This window comes from Ascaphus truei, chromosome 17 (assembly GCF_040206685.1).
Source record: "Ascaphus truei isolate aAscTru1 chromosome 17, aAscTru1.hap1, whole genome shotgun sequence".
Lineage (NCBI taxonomy): Eukaryota > Metazoa > Chordata > Amphibia > Anura > Ascaphidae > Ascaphus > Ascaphus truei.
Window position 1 is genome coordinate 25,736,307 of NC_134499.1, and position 15,595 is coordinate 25,751,901.

Genomic DNA, 15,595 nt, shown 5'->3' on the forward strand with positions numbered 1-15,595 from the left:
AGGTTTCTTTAGTAAGGGCCTAAGAGTATCACCTTAGAATTGCTAGGGGGTAAGAATCTCCTTAGTTCGGTCAGGGCGATCGGGTGTAATGCCTCGTGCATGAGGGCACCCTGCCAAGGGATCCCAGTGGAGGTGGGACCAGTCATGATCCAAGCAACGGGGTGCCATACACAGTGACTGCAGAATACAAGAGATGTGCCTTTTTGGGGGAGATACTGCATGAGCACCTCCCAAGGAAGAAGTCTGCATGTGGTTCCCGTGAATAAGGTTAAAGAAACGTTCCTGGCGCCCTTCCTTCATTGCTTTCTATACCAGCCCTGCACGCATGCCAGCACTCTGAGAACAAGGTAACAAAGACACTGAGCACCACCTGAACAGACATTAGACACTTTGGAGTGGCACTCTCGAGTTGAAATGATCATGACAGGGTAACTCTCATATGGAGTTACCCTGTCATGATCATTTTGTTCCTGTCCTGCTGGGGCTGTGCTCCGTTCCACACGGAGCACACTCTTTTCAACGGACTTCGCACATTATTAGGATTTGTCAGATCTACGGAGAGAGCTTCATCCTAAGGTAACAGGCAGCAGCCTTATGATTGTTACCCCCCTCATACATATTCCCTTAACATTTGTAGAGGTGAGAGTTACAGATCGTGCCATATAATGTGGTGGGTACCACTAGCCGTGAATTCTCCCAAGCATTTATACCTGGACTGTCCATGTGGATCACTATAGGTATTTCTGGACATTATTGACTTAATATTGGACGATTCCATAGCGTACAGAGACTGACTGAGCACCGTTTCAACACGGGACTGTCTCTGGAGTTGAAGCTACGGGGACCCCTCTGCTTTCCGGGATACAGGACCTGGAAAGGTGCTGCCGCTTATGGGAATTTAATCCTCGCATCACGCCGGCCAACAGGACGATGTTGCAGCTTCCTATTGACTCGCGACTCGGGAGATTGAACCCGCTATCTTGTTTTCCCTGGAGGAGGAGACGATGCTGGCGCACCTGTTACAGGTATGCACCTTGCAAACTAGGGGGTAGCCGGAGCTGAAACGCACGCAATTCTGCTCCAGGGACCACCTGTTATCCCCCCCATGTAAAAAAAAAAAAAGAAGTGAGAAGGGGGGAGGGGGAGGTGCAACAGGAGCTGCTCCTTAAAGTTCTATTTTTTATTTGCTCCGAGATATAGAAACATTTGCTACAATAATAACGAGCCGATTATCAACCCTCCATGGGCCTGCATGAGAAGCATCTGCTGACCCTGGGAAACAGTTCGGCTGGAAAAGGCTCGCCTCTGCGGGTCCCCGACCCTCTGCTGAGCAGTGATCACACGTAGAAGGTTATACCCCCGGGCATCACACACTATGTATTTAGGAGTCCTCGTCAGCCAGTTACAGTACTGCCATCGGCACACCTCTTTGGCAAGGCCAGATGTCAGCCCTTCCTCCTGGCGGGTGGACATAAAGCAATCTGATCTCGGCTTGCTAATGGGGGAAACATTTATACACGACGTCTTATTTAGCGGTCAAAGGAGCACTCCTGCTTTCTTATTTTAACCCCTTCACTGCCAGTTTATTTTCATTTTTTTTGAAAGTTCCGATATTTACTGTGATTTTTATTGAAACCATTTGTAAAGGGACTGCGGTTTTAACACTTTAACTGAAGGGGTTAACACGGTTGGTTGAGAGGATACCATGGTTGCAAAAGCATTAAAGGAGCAATCCCTGCGGGCTTCTTTTTTTTTTAACATAGGTTTGAAGCAGGGGGGTCTCTGGAGTTGAACCCCATTTATTTCAGCTCCGGGGACCCCCTGCTTCCAGAGATACTTGCCTCCGTAGAGGGTGCCGGTATCTCTCTGCTTTTTAAAGCTCCTGCATTAAGTGGGCCAATAGGAAGCCGCACCGGATGATGTCACGGCTTCCTATTGGCCCGCAGGCAGGGTTGCCACCTCTCCTTGTTTGACCCGGAGACTTCGGGTTTTGCATACCTATCTCCGGGCTGCGGGTTTTTCAGTGAAATCTCCAGGGTGGCGGCGGCTCATGCATTTGACCTAGCACTGTCGGCCCGGGAGCTAAAGAAACTTGAAGGCCGCAGACTCCGGGTTTCGGGTACTTACCTCCGGCCAACGGGTTGCCGTTGTCAATCTTCGGGTGGCTGCGGGGTGCGGCGGCGTCTCCGGCATTGTCCATTATTTTCCTGTAATTCCCCCTCCAACTGCAGTAAACATGACTGTGCGGTGTCACAGGACGCCGCGTTGCCATGGCAACCGGACGCTACGTGCCGTCATGATGCTACGCGGCATCGCCTTGCCATGGCAGTGCAGCCACATTGCGTCCGGTTGCCATGGCAACGCGGCGTCATTTGATGCCGCGCAGCCATGTTCACTGCAGTTGGAGGGGGAATTGCAGCAGGGTGCCGGAAGACGCCGCCGCACCAAGTTAGGGGTTTTTTTCTCCCTCCCCGGGTTGGCCTTCAGTAGACGGTGGTAACCCTGCCCGCAGGGATTGGGAGCTTTGAAAAGCGCCCATTACATGAACTCCAGCTAGCAAGCGGGAGCCGCTACCGGCACCTACTATGGAGGTAAGTATCTCTGGAAGCAGGGGGTCCCCAGAGCTGAAATTATTAGGGTCCAGCTCAGCATACCCTGTTTTTTTTTAAAAAGGTCACTTGCATTGCTACTTTAAAACAATTAAAATAATGTGAAAAGTTTAACATGCAAAAAATAAATAAAAAAAAAAAACTTGGTACAAAAAAGTATTTGGAAGAGGCCCTGAAATAGAAAATATGACATGCTTATTTTTGGTACTCTTGGAATATCAAGCTGAGCACAATGCAAGAATCCCAGGGAAGCAATAAAACAAAGTGATATGAATAATGCATGGGAACGGCTACCTGACAGCTGCCAAAAGCAGCAATCTCGCGTTATTGACTTGTCAACATGCATAATTCGTTAAATAACACACTTGTAAATGCCAGTGACATTTCAGCCTGATATTTTCTGCAGCCACAAAGTGAGCCTGGCTTTATATAGCCGGGAGACCAATAATGTATTCGCAGGTTTGGTTTTCCATGCGATCATATCGGCTCCTTGTATCAAGTTGGATACTCCATGGGAGCTGGAAATAGTGGTGCGGGGAGTGCCGGCTAGGAATATTGCGGGATACGTTGCAGAGATGTGGTGCGCGGCCTCGTACCTTCTCCTTCGCCATCTCTTCCTGCAGGATCTCTCATCTTGGCGCCGCGACGTCAAATGGTGTCGCGTTGCCATGGTGAGGCAAACTGCAGGAAGAGATGGCAAAGGCATGAAAGTTACAGAGGCCCCGCACTCTCCCCCGGCAATCAGTTTCATTGTTGTGCGGCAGAGTGCAGGGCCTCTGTAACCACCAGGCTGGCACTGGGTGCGGGGGGTGCTTGGGTTCCTACATTTTTTTTGCACCCCACCCAAAAAATAGTTCCTGTGCTTCTGGGATATCCCATACAAAAGTATTAAAGCTTTTTTGGTGGGTGAGCAAAAATATTTTTTTAAGTGCACCAAAATATACATGCCAGACCCAGACAGTAATACACCAAGCCATGTTACACCAGGACAACTGTGAAAATGAACTTTGAAACTGATCAAGACCAATTTGTTTGCACCCGAGCTGTACTTTCTAAAAATTATTGCAACATTTGACTTTTCTAAGTAATCACAAAGGAGGGAGAGGGAATAGATGGTATGATACCTTTTATTGAACCAGAAAGTAGTTGATAAGTTACAAGCTTTCGAATCTCGCAGGGTCCTTCATCAGGTTTGCCTGATCCTGAGAGGTTGAAAAGCTTGTAACATAACTACTTGTTGGTCCAATAAAAAGGTATCATACCCCTCTTCCCTTTCCCTCCTTTGTTACCACGTGGAAGAAAGGACCAGCACGGATCCCCACCCATCTTTGCTTTTCGAAGCAAGACAATTTGGGTGAAATTAATGGGGTTTTTTTTTGGGTATTCAAAATTATTCGGTTTACAAGCATATAACCGAAGAATGTCCCAATAGGTACTGTGGACTACTGTACATACATCACTCAGATTGCATCAGCAGCTTGTGCATTCTGTAACAACACATTTATCAGTGAGTGAACCCAAAGCAGCTGTCAGCTCTCTAACCTGCTCATTGATCTCAGTCTTCAGGAGCTGGAAGTGATTCTTCACTAGTGACAACCCTCACATCACTCCATGTCTCCCAGCGTTTAGCTGCTTGTGTAACAGAGCTGCTCACTTCCTGTCTCCATGCACTTCATCAAAGTCAAGGGTATTAACTGCTGAACAATGTGTATACTATGACCATGGGCCATATGTCCCTGAGTCTCCTGAGTGAAAAACAGATGCACAGAATGTGTCTATTCAAATATCCTACTGAAAATAGTGTTGTTGTTGGTTTTTTTTTCACTCTAAAGACTTTGATAAAACATCCTCCAAAATGTGGTCTGTAGCCTTGACCAAAATGTAATACCAATGTGCTGTAACATAGAACTGGTTTCCTGAGCTTAATAACTGGTGTTGTATCTGCTCTGGTTACAGGTGCTCATGGCTACAACTGTGAAATAGACCTGCTTGCCACTTGGTCAACAGGTTATATACACCGTGAGCCCACTGCGGTTAATGGTACATAACACATCGGACTTGATTCTTTGTTGCCGGTGATTGTTGTGCGTGGTGTCACTGGGGACACGTGTATACTAAGCAGTGCTGCTCCATTGGACACCTTCCTGTGCTCAAAACCACCTTAATGGCGGTAACAGGGAGTTAACCCTGTCTCAATGAGGCTTCACTAGAAAGCCTCAGTGGCCTGAGTAATCCAGCAGGGAGCTGGTTAATTGCAGCTAAAAACAATTAACCAGTCTCCGCCTGGTCAATCAGACCAGTGTAAAAGCCTCCTGCTGTGAACTAACCAGGAGACTCTTGAGCACACAGGATTACTGTGTGCTCATTTCAAGACACCAAGGAAACAGATCTTTCTTCCAGGGTGCAGCAAACCCAGAAACCTACCAGAGGCTGGCCCCTCAGCGAACACCCATCCAGACCCAGAACCAGAGACTGACCTGAAGGGCCACCTGCTTTGACGTACTTCTTGAGACTTTGGGGTGATAGGCTGCTCGATAACTTGGTATGTGAGGTATAGCTCTCACACCAGGTCCCTATATTTTGCACTCAAAGTACATATTTTAGTGTTTTTATAATTTGATGTAATCATTAGGAATCCCATTATTCCTAGAGGAAAAGGTATTCCATACACCTTATATGTACCACTCACAAAACGAAAGATATAATGAAAATAATAAGGGCGAGCAGGCAGGGGTGCGCACGGGGAAAAGTTTGTGCACCCTGCGAGCAGGCAGGGGTGCGCACGGGGAAAAGTTTGTGCACCCTGCGAGCAGGCAGGGGTGCGCACGGGGAAAAGTTTGTGCACCCCTGTATTTGACTACAATTGCCGCCTGTAAGCTGTTTGAAGGCAAGCTGCTAAAACATAAACAATGTATCAGGGGGAGTCTGCTTTGGCTACCACGCTGTATAATGTATCGCCGGGCAACCTGGTCTAGAAGAACATCCGGACACCGCCACCTCACGTGTTGATGCCACAACGTCCGTTTCGTGTACTCGGCGTACGCTTCGTCAGGGGTGGAGGAGGTGATAGGCTGGTAAAGGGCTTTCCCCCCCAGCCTTGCAGATAGGGACTGGGGAAGTGAGTTGGCCCTTACACAGGGATAGGCTGTTTGTTTATTTGTATGGTGTACATTGTTTAAAGGGACAGGCAGAATAAAGCCATGTTTTAATTTCCCCAAATCTGTCTCCCAGTGTGTACCTCTGCACGTCTCTGCACATGGCCCATTCAGAAACTTATCAGGAAAGACTAAAGGTCATTAATAAGCACATTGTAGAAGATAGAAGGGAGAGGGGGGGGGGGGGGATATTATTGAAACATTCAAATTAATAAAAGGGTCTCAACACAGTACATGAGAGAAAGGGCAGTGCCAGAACAAGAGGCCATTATCTGATGCGGAAGGCTGAGGCTTCGGAAAATGCGAGGACGTTCTACTTCATGGAAAGGGGGGTGGATACATGGAATAACCTCCCAGCGGAGGAGTTAGAGATTCATACAATAAGGGAATTCAAAAATGCCTGGGATAGACATGCAACTATCTTGCATATGAATGAAAGCCGAGGATGAAATACATTTTACAGCAGATAGGAATATGGGCAAACTAGGTTGTTCTTATCTGCCATCAAATTCTAGATCTCTATGTAGTGGGCAATAAACTGTCTTATGGCATAGCGCTGCTTAATCAATATGGCCCTAAATTCTTACGCGACATATTACAAAATGATGAATTATGTGACACATTACCCCAAAGTTCCCAAAATCGACAGTATATAGAAAAATCTTACAAAAATAGCAAGGGAGAGATACACTCACTAAACCCACAAACAAGTATTAGAGGGTAGAGGGGTTCCACAAAGGTACAGTACAGGTAGATCAGAACATTTTTGGACCTGCACTTTTTAATGGACCGTTTTTCACCAGGCTACAAAAAAAAATGACAGGCGCTGCAGGGGGCACTTAACTGTTTCATTGCTAGCGTTCTTCAAAGCATTGCTAAGCCAAGTGCAACATAGTGTACACCTTTTTTTTGTCTTGCATTGAGCTAGCTCTGGAGTTTCCTGCATTTGCTATTGCTCACAACCGCTAGCTCTGTCAATTTGCTTACAGCCAAAGAAAACACACGTACCTCTAATTCTAGTTCATCTCTGTCCAATTCCTGGTGCAGGCCTCCCATGAACTCATTGGGGTCAAAATATTCGTGTGCAGACGAATGCCTAAAAAAAAAAAAGAAAGAAATCAAAGACGCTTAGGCCGCAGCCATAGTCATCCTAACGACCAAATATCATATTATTCAGATCTCTGTGAGATGTGGTTGCCAAAGAGCAAAAGCTTTACCCTATATTATTCATAATTAAAACGTACAAAATGGTGAGATGAAAAGATGTAGGTAATAAAACTAACCAACAATCCGTGATTAGGACAGAACTGGTGACTCCTGCTTTTAAAATGCAAATATTTAATTAATGCAACGGCAAGGTGTATGCTCATTAGGTGGCTTCGCCGCCGTTGTTATTAACCTGTCATTCATGTTCAGTGAACACAACAAAGGGATAAAACACATGTCGCTGCAGTCAGGATGAGAGTGGAAAAATACATACTGCTTCAATGATGGCAATTATAGCAATTTATGTTAAATAGGAAGTCCCATATAGGACCAACTTGAACTAATCATATGGATAATGGGTTCAATATTGATTGATGTCTTTAAAAAAAAGATCAGCAACTATAAATATTTGTAACAAATAAGTTTGGAAGCGGTCTTAAAAGTGTTCCTAAATAATGTAAAATGAGGACTTGTTTTAGTTCCCTTAACACAGCAGACGGGGTTAAAAAAAAAAAAACCCTCAAGCACTACCACAGTAGGCTGTCTGATGTGCATAATGTCTTATTCCTAGAAGTGCATGTCCCAATGATCTGTTGTCATTGAGAAGTTTGCCAGCCAATAGCAGCCGTCACAATGTCTGTCATGCTGGCAGTGACCTGCCAAGGGTTGTGAAGCAGCAGTCCATTGGTAGCCCACCGCGCTGGAATTCCTGCTCTCAGCTGGGTGGCTCACACTTGTTTCTGCCTCACATAACATGCTGGTGCTTATCACTTCAGCACAGAAACTGGGAGCCTGGATTTCTAATTATCGTGTGAATTTGCATGTGGGAGGTTGCATATTTGTAGCTAATGTCCACGCTTTCACTGGGGCGCGTCGTCTGTGCCTGAATGTTATACCCACAAGGGGAGGGGAGCGGTGGTACCTGCTGGGCTGAGGCTCGGAGGATGAATGTAGTGACTGAACTGGAACAGCCACATCATGTAATGGGGTTTGTGGTACAGAATGAACATTCTATCCTGTGTGTTACATAAAGAAGTGTGTAACTTAGTGGCAACGTGCCCCAGCTGTTCCTAAAGTCGTGAGCTTGTGTAATGCTCAAAAGCAACATTAAAATTAACAAATAGATAATGCCTAAGAATATATATCATGTTTGTAAGGGAAAATTGACTAAGCATTTCATGGGGAAACCAGTTACAACCAATGGGTAAATGTGTTGCTAATACAAATGTATCCATTCCTCCATGCTCCCATTACTTAATAATCCTATGTACCTCTGTCTACCTGCAGGCCGCTAAAATATGCTCTGTTTAGATCATAACTTCACATTAATTCCCATTTATACAGTATGACCTTGAATGTGTTGTGTGTGCTCCCACTTTACACAGTGATAAGCAATACAAAGCCGTGTCCCTTTATTTCACTGCTGTTGGTTGTAGGGGGTTTTAGGGCAGCGTGTGAGCCAGCAGCTGTAAACATTCGAGGTTCAATCCAGCTTCATGGGTCTCATTTCTCAAAAGAAAAAAAGCTTTAAAGGGTGCGCTGCTGTAATATGTCAAATGGAACGGAATGACAGCAGATTCTTTAATAGGTTTAATTGGAGCTTATTGCCTTTAAAAATGGTACAAATCTGAAACTTTTTCTAAATGTAGTTTGAAGTTTATCCAGGAAATGTTTGTAAACATTGTAGATTGAATTTTTAGAGATATACTGACCTCGTTTCTCGCTTTCTCCGGGAACCGCAAAGCTCCGGTAAGGCATCGCCACACAATTCGGCACTAATGGCCATTGACTTAAACAGCAGTGAATGCCGCTTGAGCCCAGATACCACATATCAGAGCTTTGTGAATCCCCTAACCCTCTGTCTCAAGTTGGTGCTCAGGGATAATTTTACCAATGAGGCAAAGAGACGCAAGACTGACAAGCACTGTCCACCCAGAACCCCGTTTCTAAACAAAAAGAGGAACCCGTTCAGACTTTCCAAAATGATTTAAAAGTACTTTAAATGGTCAGATTTTTAAGAAGTTGTCAACCACCCAGTTTTTACCTATTACTCTGCTCAATTAGACCCTTCATGGGGTTGCACCACTGAAGAGCTACAAGTAGTGTCCTACTCAACATTACGTACGGCGAAATCTTCATTTTCATGTAGGCTCCAAATAATATATCATTATCAAGCCCTTGAGTGCCAGAGGAGCTCTTAACCTGTCAAGGCCCTGTGTAGCACTTAAAAGTGTTAAGCGTTTGACAGGTAATACTTACTCTTCAGTTAAGAGATACGGGTCCAGTACAGTCACTGATGGGGTAGGAGAGCTCATTTTGGTCAAAGCCATGATATGTTCAAACGTTATTTCTGTCTGTGTTGCTGAATCAACGAGTTGCACATCAGCTGTAGGGCTGTATATTTTGGTGCGTGGGGTCCTCCTCAGGACTTGCACTACGATGGGTTCTTTGGCTGTTTTAAATGCTTCTACTGCCTGGTCATGTGTCGCTCTGGATAAGTCCTTTCCATTTACCTGTAGGAACAAATGGAACACAATAAATGGTCAGTGTCTCAAGAAATCTCACACTCTCATTTGTCATCCATCTCAAATTGAAGAAATATGTCATTAAAGTTTTTTTTATATGTTTAACACAAGCCTATAAGCTATAGAGGTTTATACCTGTTTAGATAAAGCTGGATTTTATTGACACAGGCAATACAGAAACACATTATGACAAGCTCCTCGTATTACACCATATAATAACTTGTCAAACCACCCAATGGTACACGCAGGCCTAATATGTGCAGAGAAGTGGCTCAGTGAGTAAAGACACTGATTGTAAACAATGACACTGAGTTTGAGTCAGGGGAACCTTCAATTCCCGATGACAACTCTGTGCTTGACTTGACTCTGGGCAAGTCACATTAATCTCCAAAAACATAAGCTCCTCTGGTCAGGGACTGTGTCTGTAAAAATATGTACTGTGCACTATATACTATATACTGTAATTGTGAAGTGTTTTGAGTCCCATTGGGAGAAAAGCGCTCTAGGAAATAAAGTTATTAAAATAACTTACATTGCTGATACAAAGCTCATGCTGAGACAAATACAATCAGTGAAAGTTGTATAGTATTGTATGTTTTTATTTATACAGCGCCATAAATATACATAGCGCTTCACAGTAGTAATACATGTTGTAATCATATAAATAACAAATAATATAAATAACAGGTCATGGGAATAAGTGCTTCAGACACACTGTAAGAGTAACATTAAGGAAGAGGAGTCCCTGCTCATGTGTCCAGGATTATCCACAGTGCTATTCGTATGCTTCTTTAAGCAAGTGTGTCTTAAGGTGAGTCTTAAAGGTGGATAGAGAGGGTGCTAGTCGGGTATTGAGGGGAAGGGAATTCCAGAGGTGCTGGGCAAAAAGTGAGAAAGGTTTAAGGCGGGAGAGGGCTTTAGATACAAAGGGGGTAGAAAGAAGACATCCTTGAGAAGAACGCAAGAGTCGGGATGGTGCAAAGAGAGAAATTAGGGCTGAGATGTAAGGAGGGGCAGAAGAGTGTAAAGCTTTAAAAGTGAGGAGAATTGAGTGTGAGAAGCGGGATTTGATCGGAAGCCAGGAGAGGGATTTCAGGAGGGGAGACGCGGAGACAGATTTAGGAAAGAGTAGAGTGATTCTGGCAGCAGCGTTTAGGATAGATTGTAGGGGAGACAGGTGAGAGGCAGGGAGGCCGGACAGCAGGAGGTTGCAGTAATCGAGACGGGAGAGAATGAGGGCCTGATTCAGAGTTTTAGCAGTCGAGTAACAGAGGAAAGGGCGTATCTTTGTGATATTACGGAGGAAAAAGCGACAAGTTTTAGAAACATTTTGAATGTGAGAGGAGAATGGGAGAGAGGAGTCGAGTGTGACCCCTAAGCAGCGTGCTTGGGCTACTGGGTGAATGATCGTATTTCCAACAGTGATGTGGAAGGAGGTAGTAGGGCCAGGTTTAGGAGGAAGTATAAGGAGCTCTGTTTTTGCCATGTTAAGTTTCAGTCGGCGGATGGCCATCCAGGATGATATTCCAGAGAGACATTCAGAAACTTTGGTCTGTATAGCAGGTGTAAGGTCAGGGGTTGAAGGGTAAATTTGTGTGTCGTCAGCATAGAGGTGATATTTAAACCCAAAAGATGTGATTAGGTCATCTAGAGAGAGTGTGTAAAGAGAAAAGAGAAGGGGTCCCAAGACAGTTAACAAGTATCAGAGAGTTCACTCTCTTTTGAAGAAGCAATATACAAAATATAAGAAACTGTCCCTTTAAAAACACAACATACTGACAGAAATATGATTACATTTTAGTCCAGTAGGAAGAGTTCTGTACAAGCTGTAAGTTCCACAGCCTCGTAAACCCCCCAGTATTCATGCTAAAATCTTTGCTCTGCAATGTTCATACTTCCCAGCCTGCTCAGCCATATCAGACTTCAGATACAATATAAGAGATTGAAGAGATACACATTTTAGCGGTAGAACACCTCCTTATAACGTTGTTAAGTAGGGTATATTGCTCACATTGAACTGAGGTGTTTTGTAGAAAATAAAAAAGTAACAGAGACCAAAGGAATGAAGAATTAATTTATATGAAGCTACATTAAATAATCCATCAAGGAAATGGGATGGAGAAAGCATGGAGCACCTAGCATTCAGTATCCTGCACCATTCCTCAAAATGTCGCCATCGCAATGTGGAGCTATTCTCTTGATCCCTACAAAATAAGGATTCGGTTCTCGGCTCCTATAAGTTCAAACGCAGAAATGTCCCTCCTGGTACCAGGCAAGAGGTTCTAACACAGGATTGGACATGTCCGACCTGCATGGGTTGATAACTAACCCATAGCTGACTGTGTCCAAAGACGGAATGTTTAAGGATGAGTGTGGTTGTTAGACTTGCCATGCTAAGAAGAAGGATATGAAACACACCCCACACAATGCGCACTATTCATTCCCTTTTGGGATGTGAACGTGTCCATCACATTCTTTATAAACCAGTGATTTCAACATCGTTTTTAGACTGAGCAGGAACTGTCCCTGTTATTAGGATTCGGGAGTGTAGCTCTTATTTATTTTATACAAATGCTTCCCTTATAGGGAGGCCACTCCTGATGGTTTCATGGAGAAGGTCTAACAGACAGCGCCAGTTTTACAGCTGAAATCCTCTCACGTGCCTCTTTTTCTACTGTCAGCTTTTACAATTCCCTGTATTACAATATACTGCCTCTTTTGTAAAGCGCTGTATACATTGTGGGTGCTATATAAATAAAAATACACATGCATATACAGTATATGGTCATTTGCTGTCTCCACACCCAGCAGAGCTACAAGCACGTCACAGTTTAAGGGGATAATGCTAAAGCTAAATAAATGAATGTTTCCAAAATTGTAATTATTAAAAGCCAAGGGCATTGAAAGGACACTGCCTGTTGATGGACATATGAGGAGGGGGAGGGGTTTACGAAGGTCTCAGCTACAAAACGGGTGCAAAATAATTTTACCCGATTTAGCAAAGGAGAAACTCCAAATGCCTGCATTTTCTTTGCTACATTTGATGCTATTTTTGGACTGATGTTGCAGCTGGAAAACTTGAGTAAATAGACCCCCCAGGCTGCAAAACGTGTGCCAAATTTGGCTCTGCAGCTCAAATATACTTTTGCAAGCAGCACTGCTGTAAGGTGTGAGGTTAGAATGGTAACCCAACCCATGCAGTTCCAAAAACGCTGGTATTTCTTTCTCATCAATTCATATCGGGCACACTTTAAATGCTAACCTGTTAGCTGCTGGTATGAGCTAGCATCAACTTTTCATGATAATGCCACAAGGAGGTTCATAAAACAAAATACACACTATATATATATATATATATATATATATATATATATATATATATATGCAAATATAACTGTATGCTCATCTGCATGTCTTAGGCAGGTCTGCAACCCCGCCTTTCCCCATTATCACCCAGCATACAGCACTTCCACTGCAGCAAGGGATTCTGGGAAATGACATGCAAATGAGCACACAGTGTCACTTTTTGCCTCAATAACCATTTTTAACATGGTTCCCTATATATATATATATATATATATATATATATATATATATATATATATATATGCAAATACAACTGTATGCTGTATACAGTTGTATTTGCATATTTGCTTTCCTGTGGAGGGTTTTTGTCACTTTTTTTACTCACCATAACTTAACTCAGTATTATATATATAATGTACACTTACTGTACATATATACATACACACATAAAATCCAGAGACAGGGCACTCACGTGGTAGTAGATGAAGATTTTCAAAGGTGCATACCATCCAAGTGTCAGCAAAGCAGCACAAAGATAAAGAAAACGGGACAGGCACTCCGATGTGTATCAGGTGAAAATATATTCTCTAATATAAATGTTATATATTTTCAATACATTTTCACCTGATATACATTGGAGTGCCTGTCCTGTAAATATATATATATATATATATATGTATATATATATATATATATATATATATATATATATATATTTATTTATTTCTTCCCTAAGCAGTAACATAACAAAACCACAGGTATAGACACCAAATTCTCATTACCAACTTGCAGATAGTTTAATTAAACAGCCTTTCAATGCATCACCATTTACAGTCACAGGGGCTGCAGCACAGTGCTCTGCAGTGAAGGGGTTAATATTTCACACTCCACTCTGCAGAGAGCCAGATAAGCATCATGCGAGCCAAGTATGTCTCCCATGCAGGGAGCAGGTGCTGGTATTTCATTGCTGGGATTCATCGAACAGCAAATAGCAACTTGAGCACATGCAATTCTGAAGACTAATGTATTTGAACCAATATCTCTCGGCTGTTTACTTGGTCAACACACAGAATGAATGCACGGCTCTCGCTGACTGTGGAGGTGCGTTTGAGCTAATAACATGTGCAGCCAGTTCCTCCAATGGTGGATATTACAAAGAACCGCTTGAGTGTTTCAAACTCCCAGAGAACAGCTATTATTGTAATAAGAAAGCGGAGCGTAAGCTCTTGTAGATGCTATTTAATGCTTCTCTGCCCCACTAGAGTCTATTGATCAAATATCCAGAAGAACTGTTTTTCATTGCATTAAATAAACTGCAGCAAATAAAAAGGAGACATGGCAGGCGCTGATTGTGTAGCCGGGATTCACTAAGCTCTGATGCAGGTTATCACACCGCAATCCCACGTTGGCTTGCGTTGACCTGAATGCCAGTAGACGCAGGATCGTGGCGCGATAACCTATTCTGGCTCGGACAGGCCTGTAACCCTGCTTTTCACCATTATCTCTTCGCATACAGTGCTTCCACTGCAGCCAGGGATTATGGGTAATGACATGCAAATGAACGCAGTGTCACCTTTTGCTTCATGTCCATTTTAACATGGAACCCTATACGTGTATGCCTGAAAAGCTGGGGGTCCATGTTAAAATGGACATGGAGCAAAAGGTCATTTCCCAGAATCCCTTGCTGCAGTGACAACACTGTATGCTAAGAGATGATGGTGAAAATCAGGGTTACAGACCTGTGTGAGACGTGAATGTGCTCACAAATTACACTTTTATTTGCTGTATCCCATATGGTGGAGGGTTTTTGTCTTTATTTTTTTACCCATCATCTTATACTATATTAGTGAAAGCACTGTATGTTTGCCTGCCTGCCTGGATGTCCGGTGTCCCTAGGGGAATCTCATTGGTCCCTTGGCCCGCCCGCCCCCGCACACCTCTCATTGGCCTGAGGCGGAGTGAACGGGCCAAAGGACACACCAGGGACACACACACACACAGGGAACACAGGGACACACACACACAGGGGGACACACACAGACACAGACACACACACACACACACACACACACACACACACGGACACACACACACACACACACACACACACACACAGTGACAGACACACACACACACACACACACACACACACACACACAACACACACACCACACACACACACACACACACACACACACACACACAGTGACAGACACACACACAGTGACACACACACACAGTGACACACCACACACACACACACACTGTTACATACATTAGCGGGGTCACAGTGTTAGCAGCACCCGCGCGCACCTCCTCCTCTCCCCGTGTCTCCCGCGCTTTCACCCCGACCCCCCTCCCCCGGCGCCGCTACAGTCAGCGGGACACACACACTATTATTACCCCTTGAGCCCCCCCCCCCCCACCCCCCAACCCAGTGTCAGCGGCCGTGCGAGACCCCCCCTCTATATCTCCCACCTCTCCCCCCCCCCACACATATACATGCCCCCCCTCCCCGGCGCTACAACTCACCCCTCCCCGGCGGGGGAACAGCCAGTGGCCAGGCAGGCTGCCTCGCGGCGCCGAGTGCCCAAGATGGCGGCGCCCGGGACACAGCGGGGGAGCGGCCACAACACGCTGCCTCCCGCCTCAGATCCACGTGGGACCTGCCCGGATGGGTGAGTGAGCGGCCTTCACCTCCCCTCCACCCCCCTTCACCTCGCCTCCACCCCCCCTCCCCTCCAGTGTCAGTGTCTCCCCGATACCCCCCCCCCCCCCGGCGCCGCTACAGTCA

At 44.8% G+C, this 15,595-nt stretch overlaps 1 protein-coding gene across 4 annotated transcripts in view; it reads right to left on the bottom strand.

Moving 5' to 3' along the window:
• PDZRN3 (PDZ domain containing ring finger 3) overlaps positions 1-15,595 on the bottom strand; it is a 212,174-nt gene that overhangs the window by 11,978 nt on the left and 184,601 nt on the right. For all 4 annotated transcript variants that reach the window (XM_075574337.1, XM_075574336.1, XM_075574339.1 and 1 more), the window contains 2 exons: positions 9,230-9,483; positions 6,773-6,860 (listed from right to left, as the gene is read on the bottom strand). In XM_075574337.1, the coding sequence (XP_075430452.1) occupies positions 6,773-6,860; positions 9,230-9,483 (342 nt within the window). The remainder of the gene's footprint in view (positions 1-6,772; positions 6,861-9,229; positions 9,484-15,595) is intronic.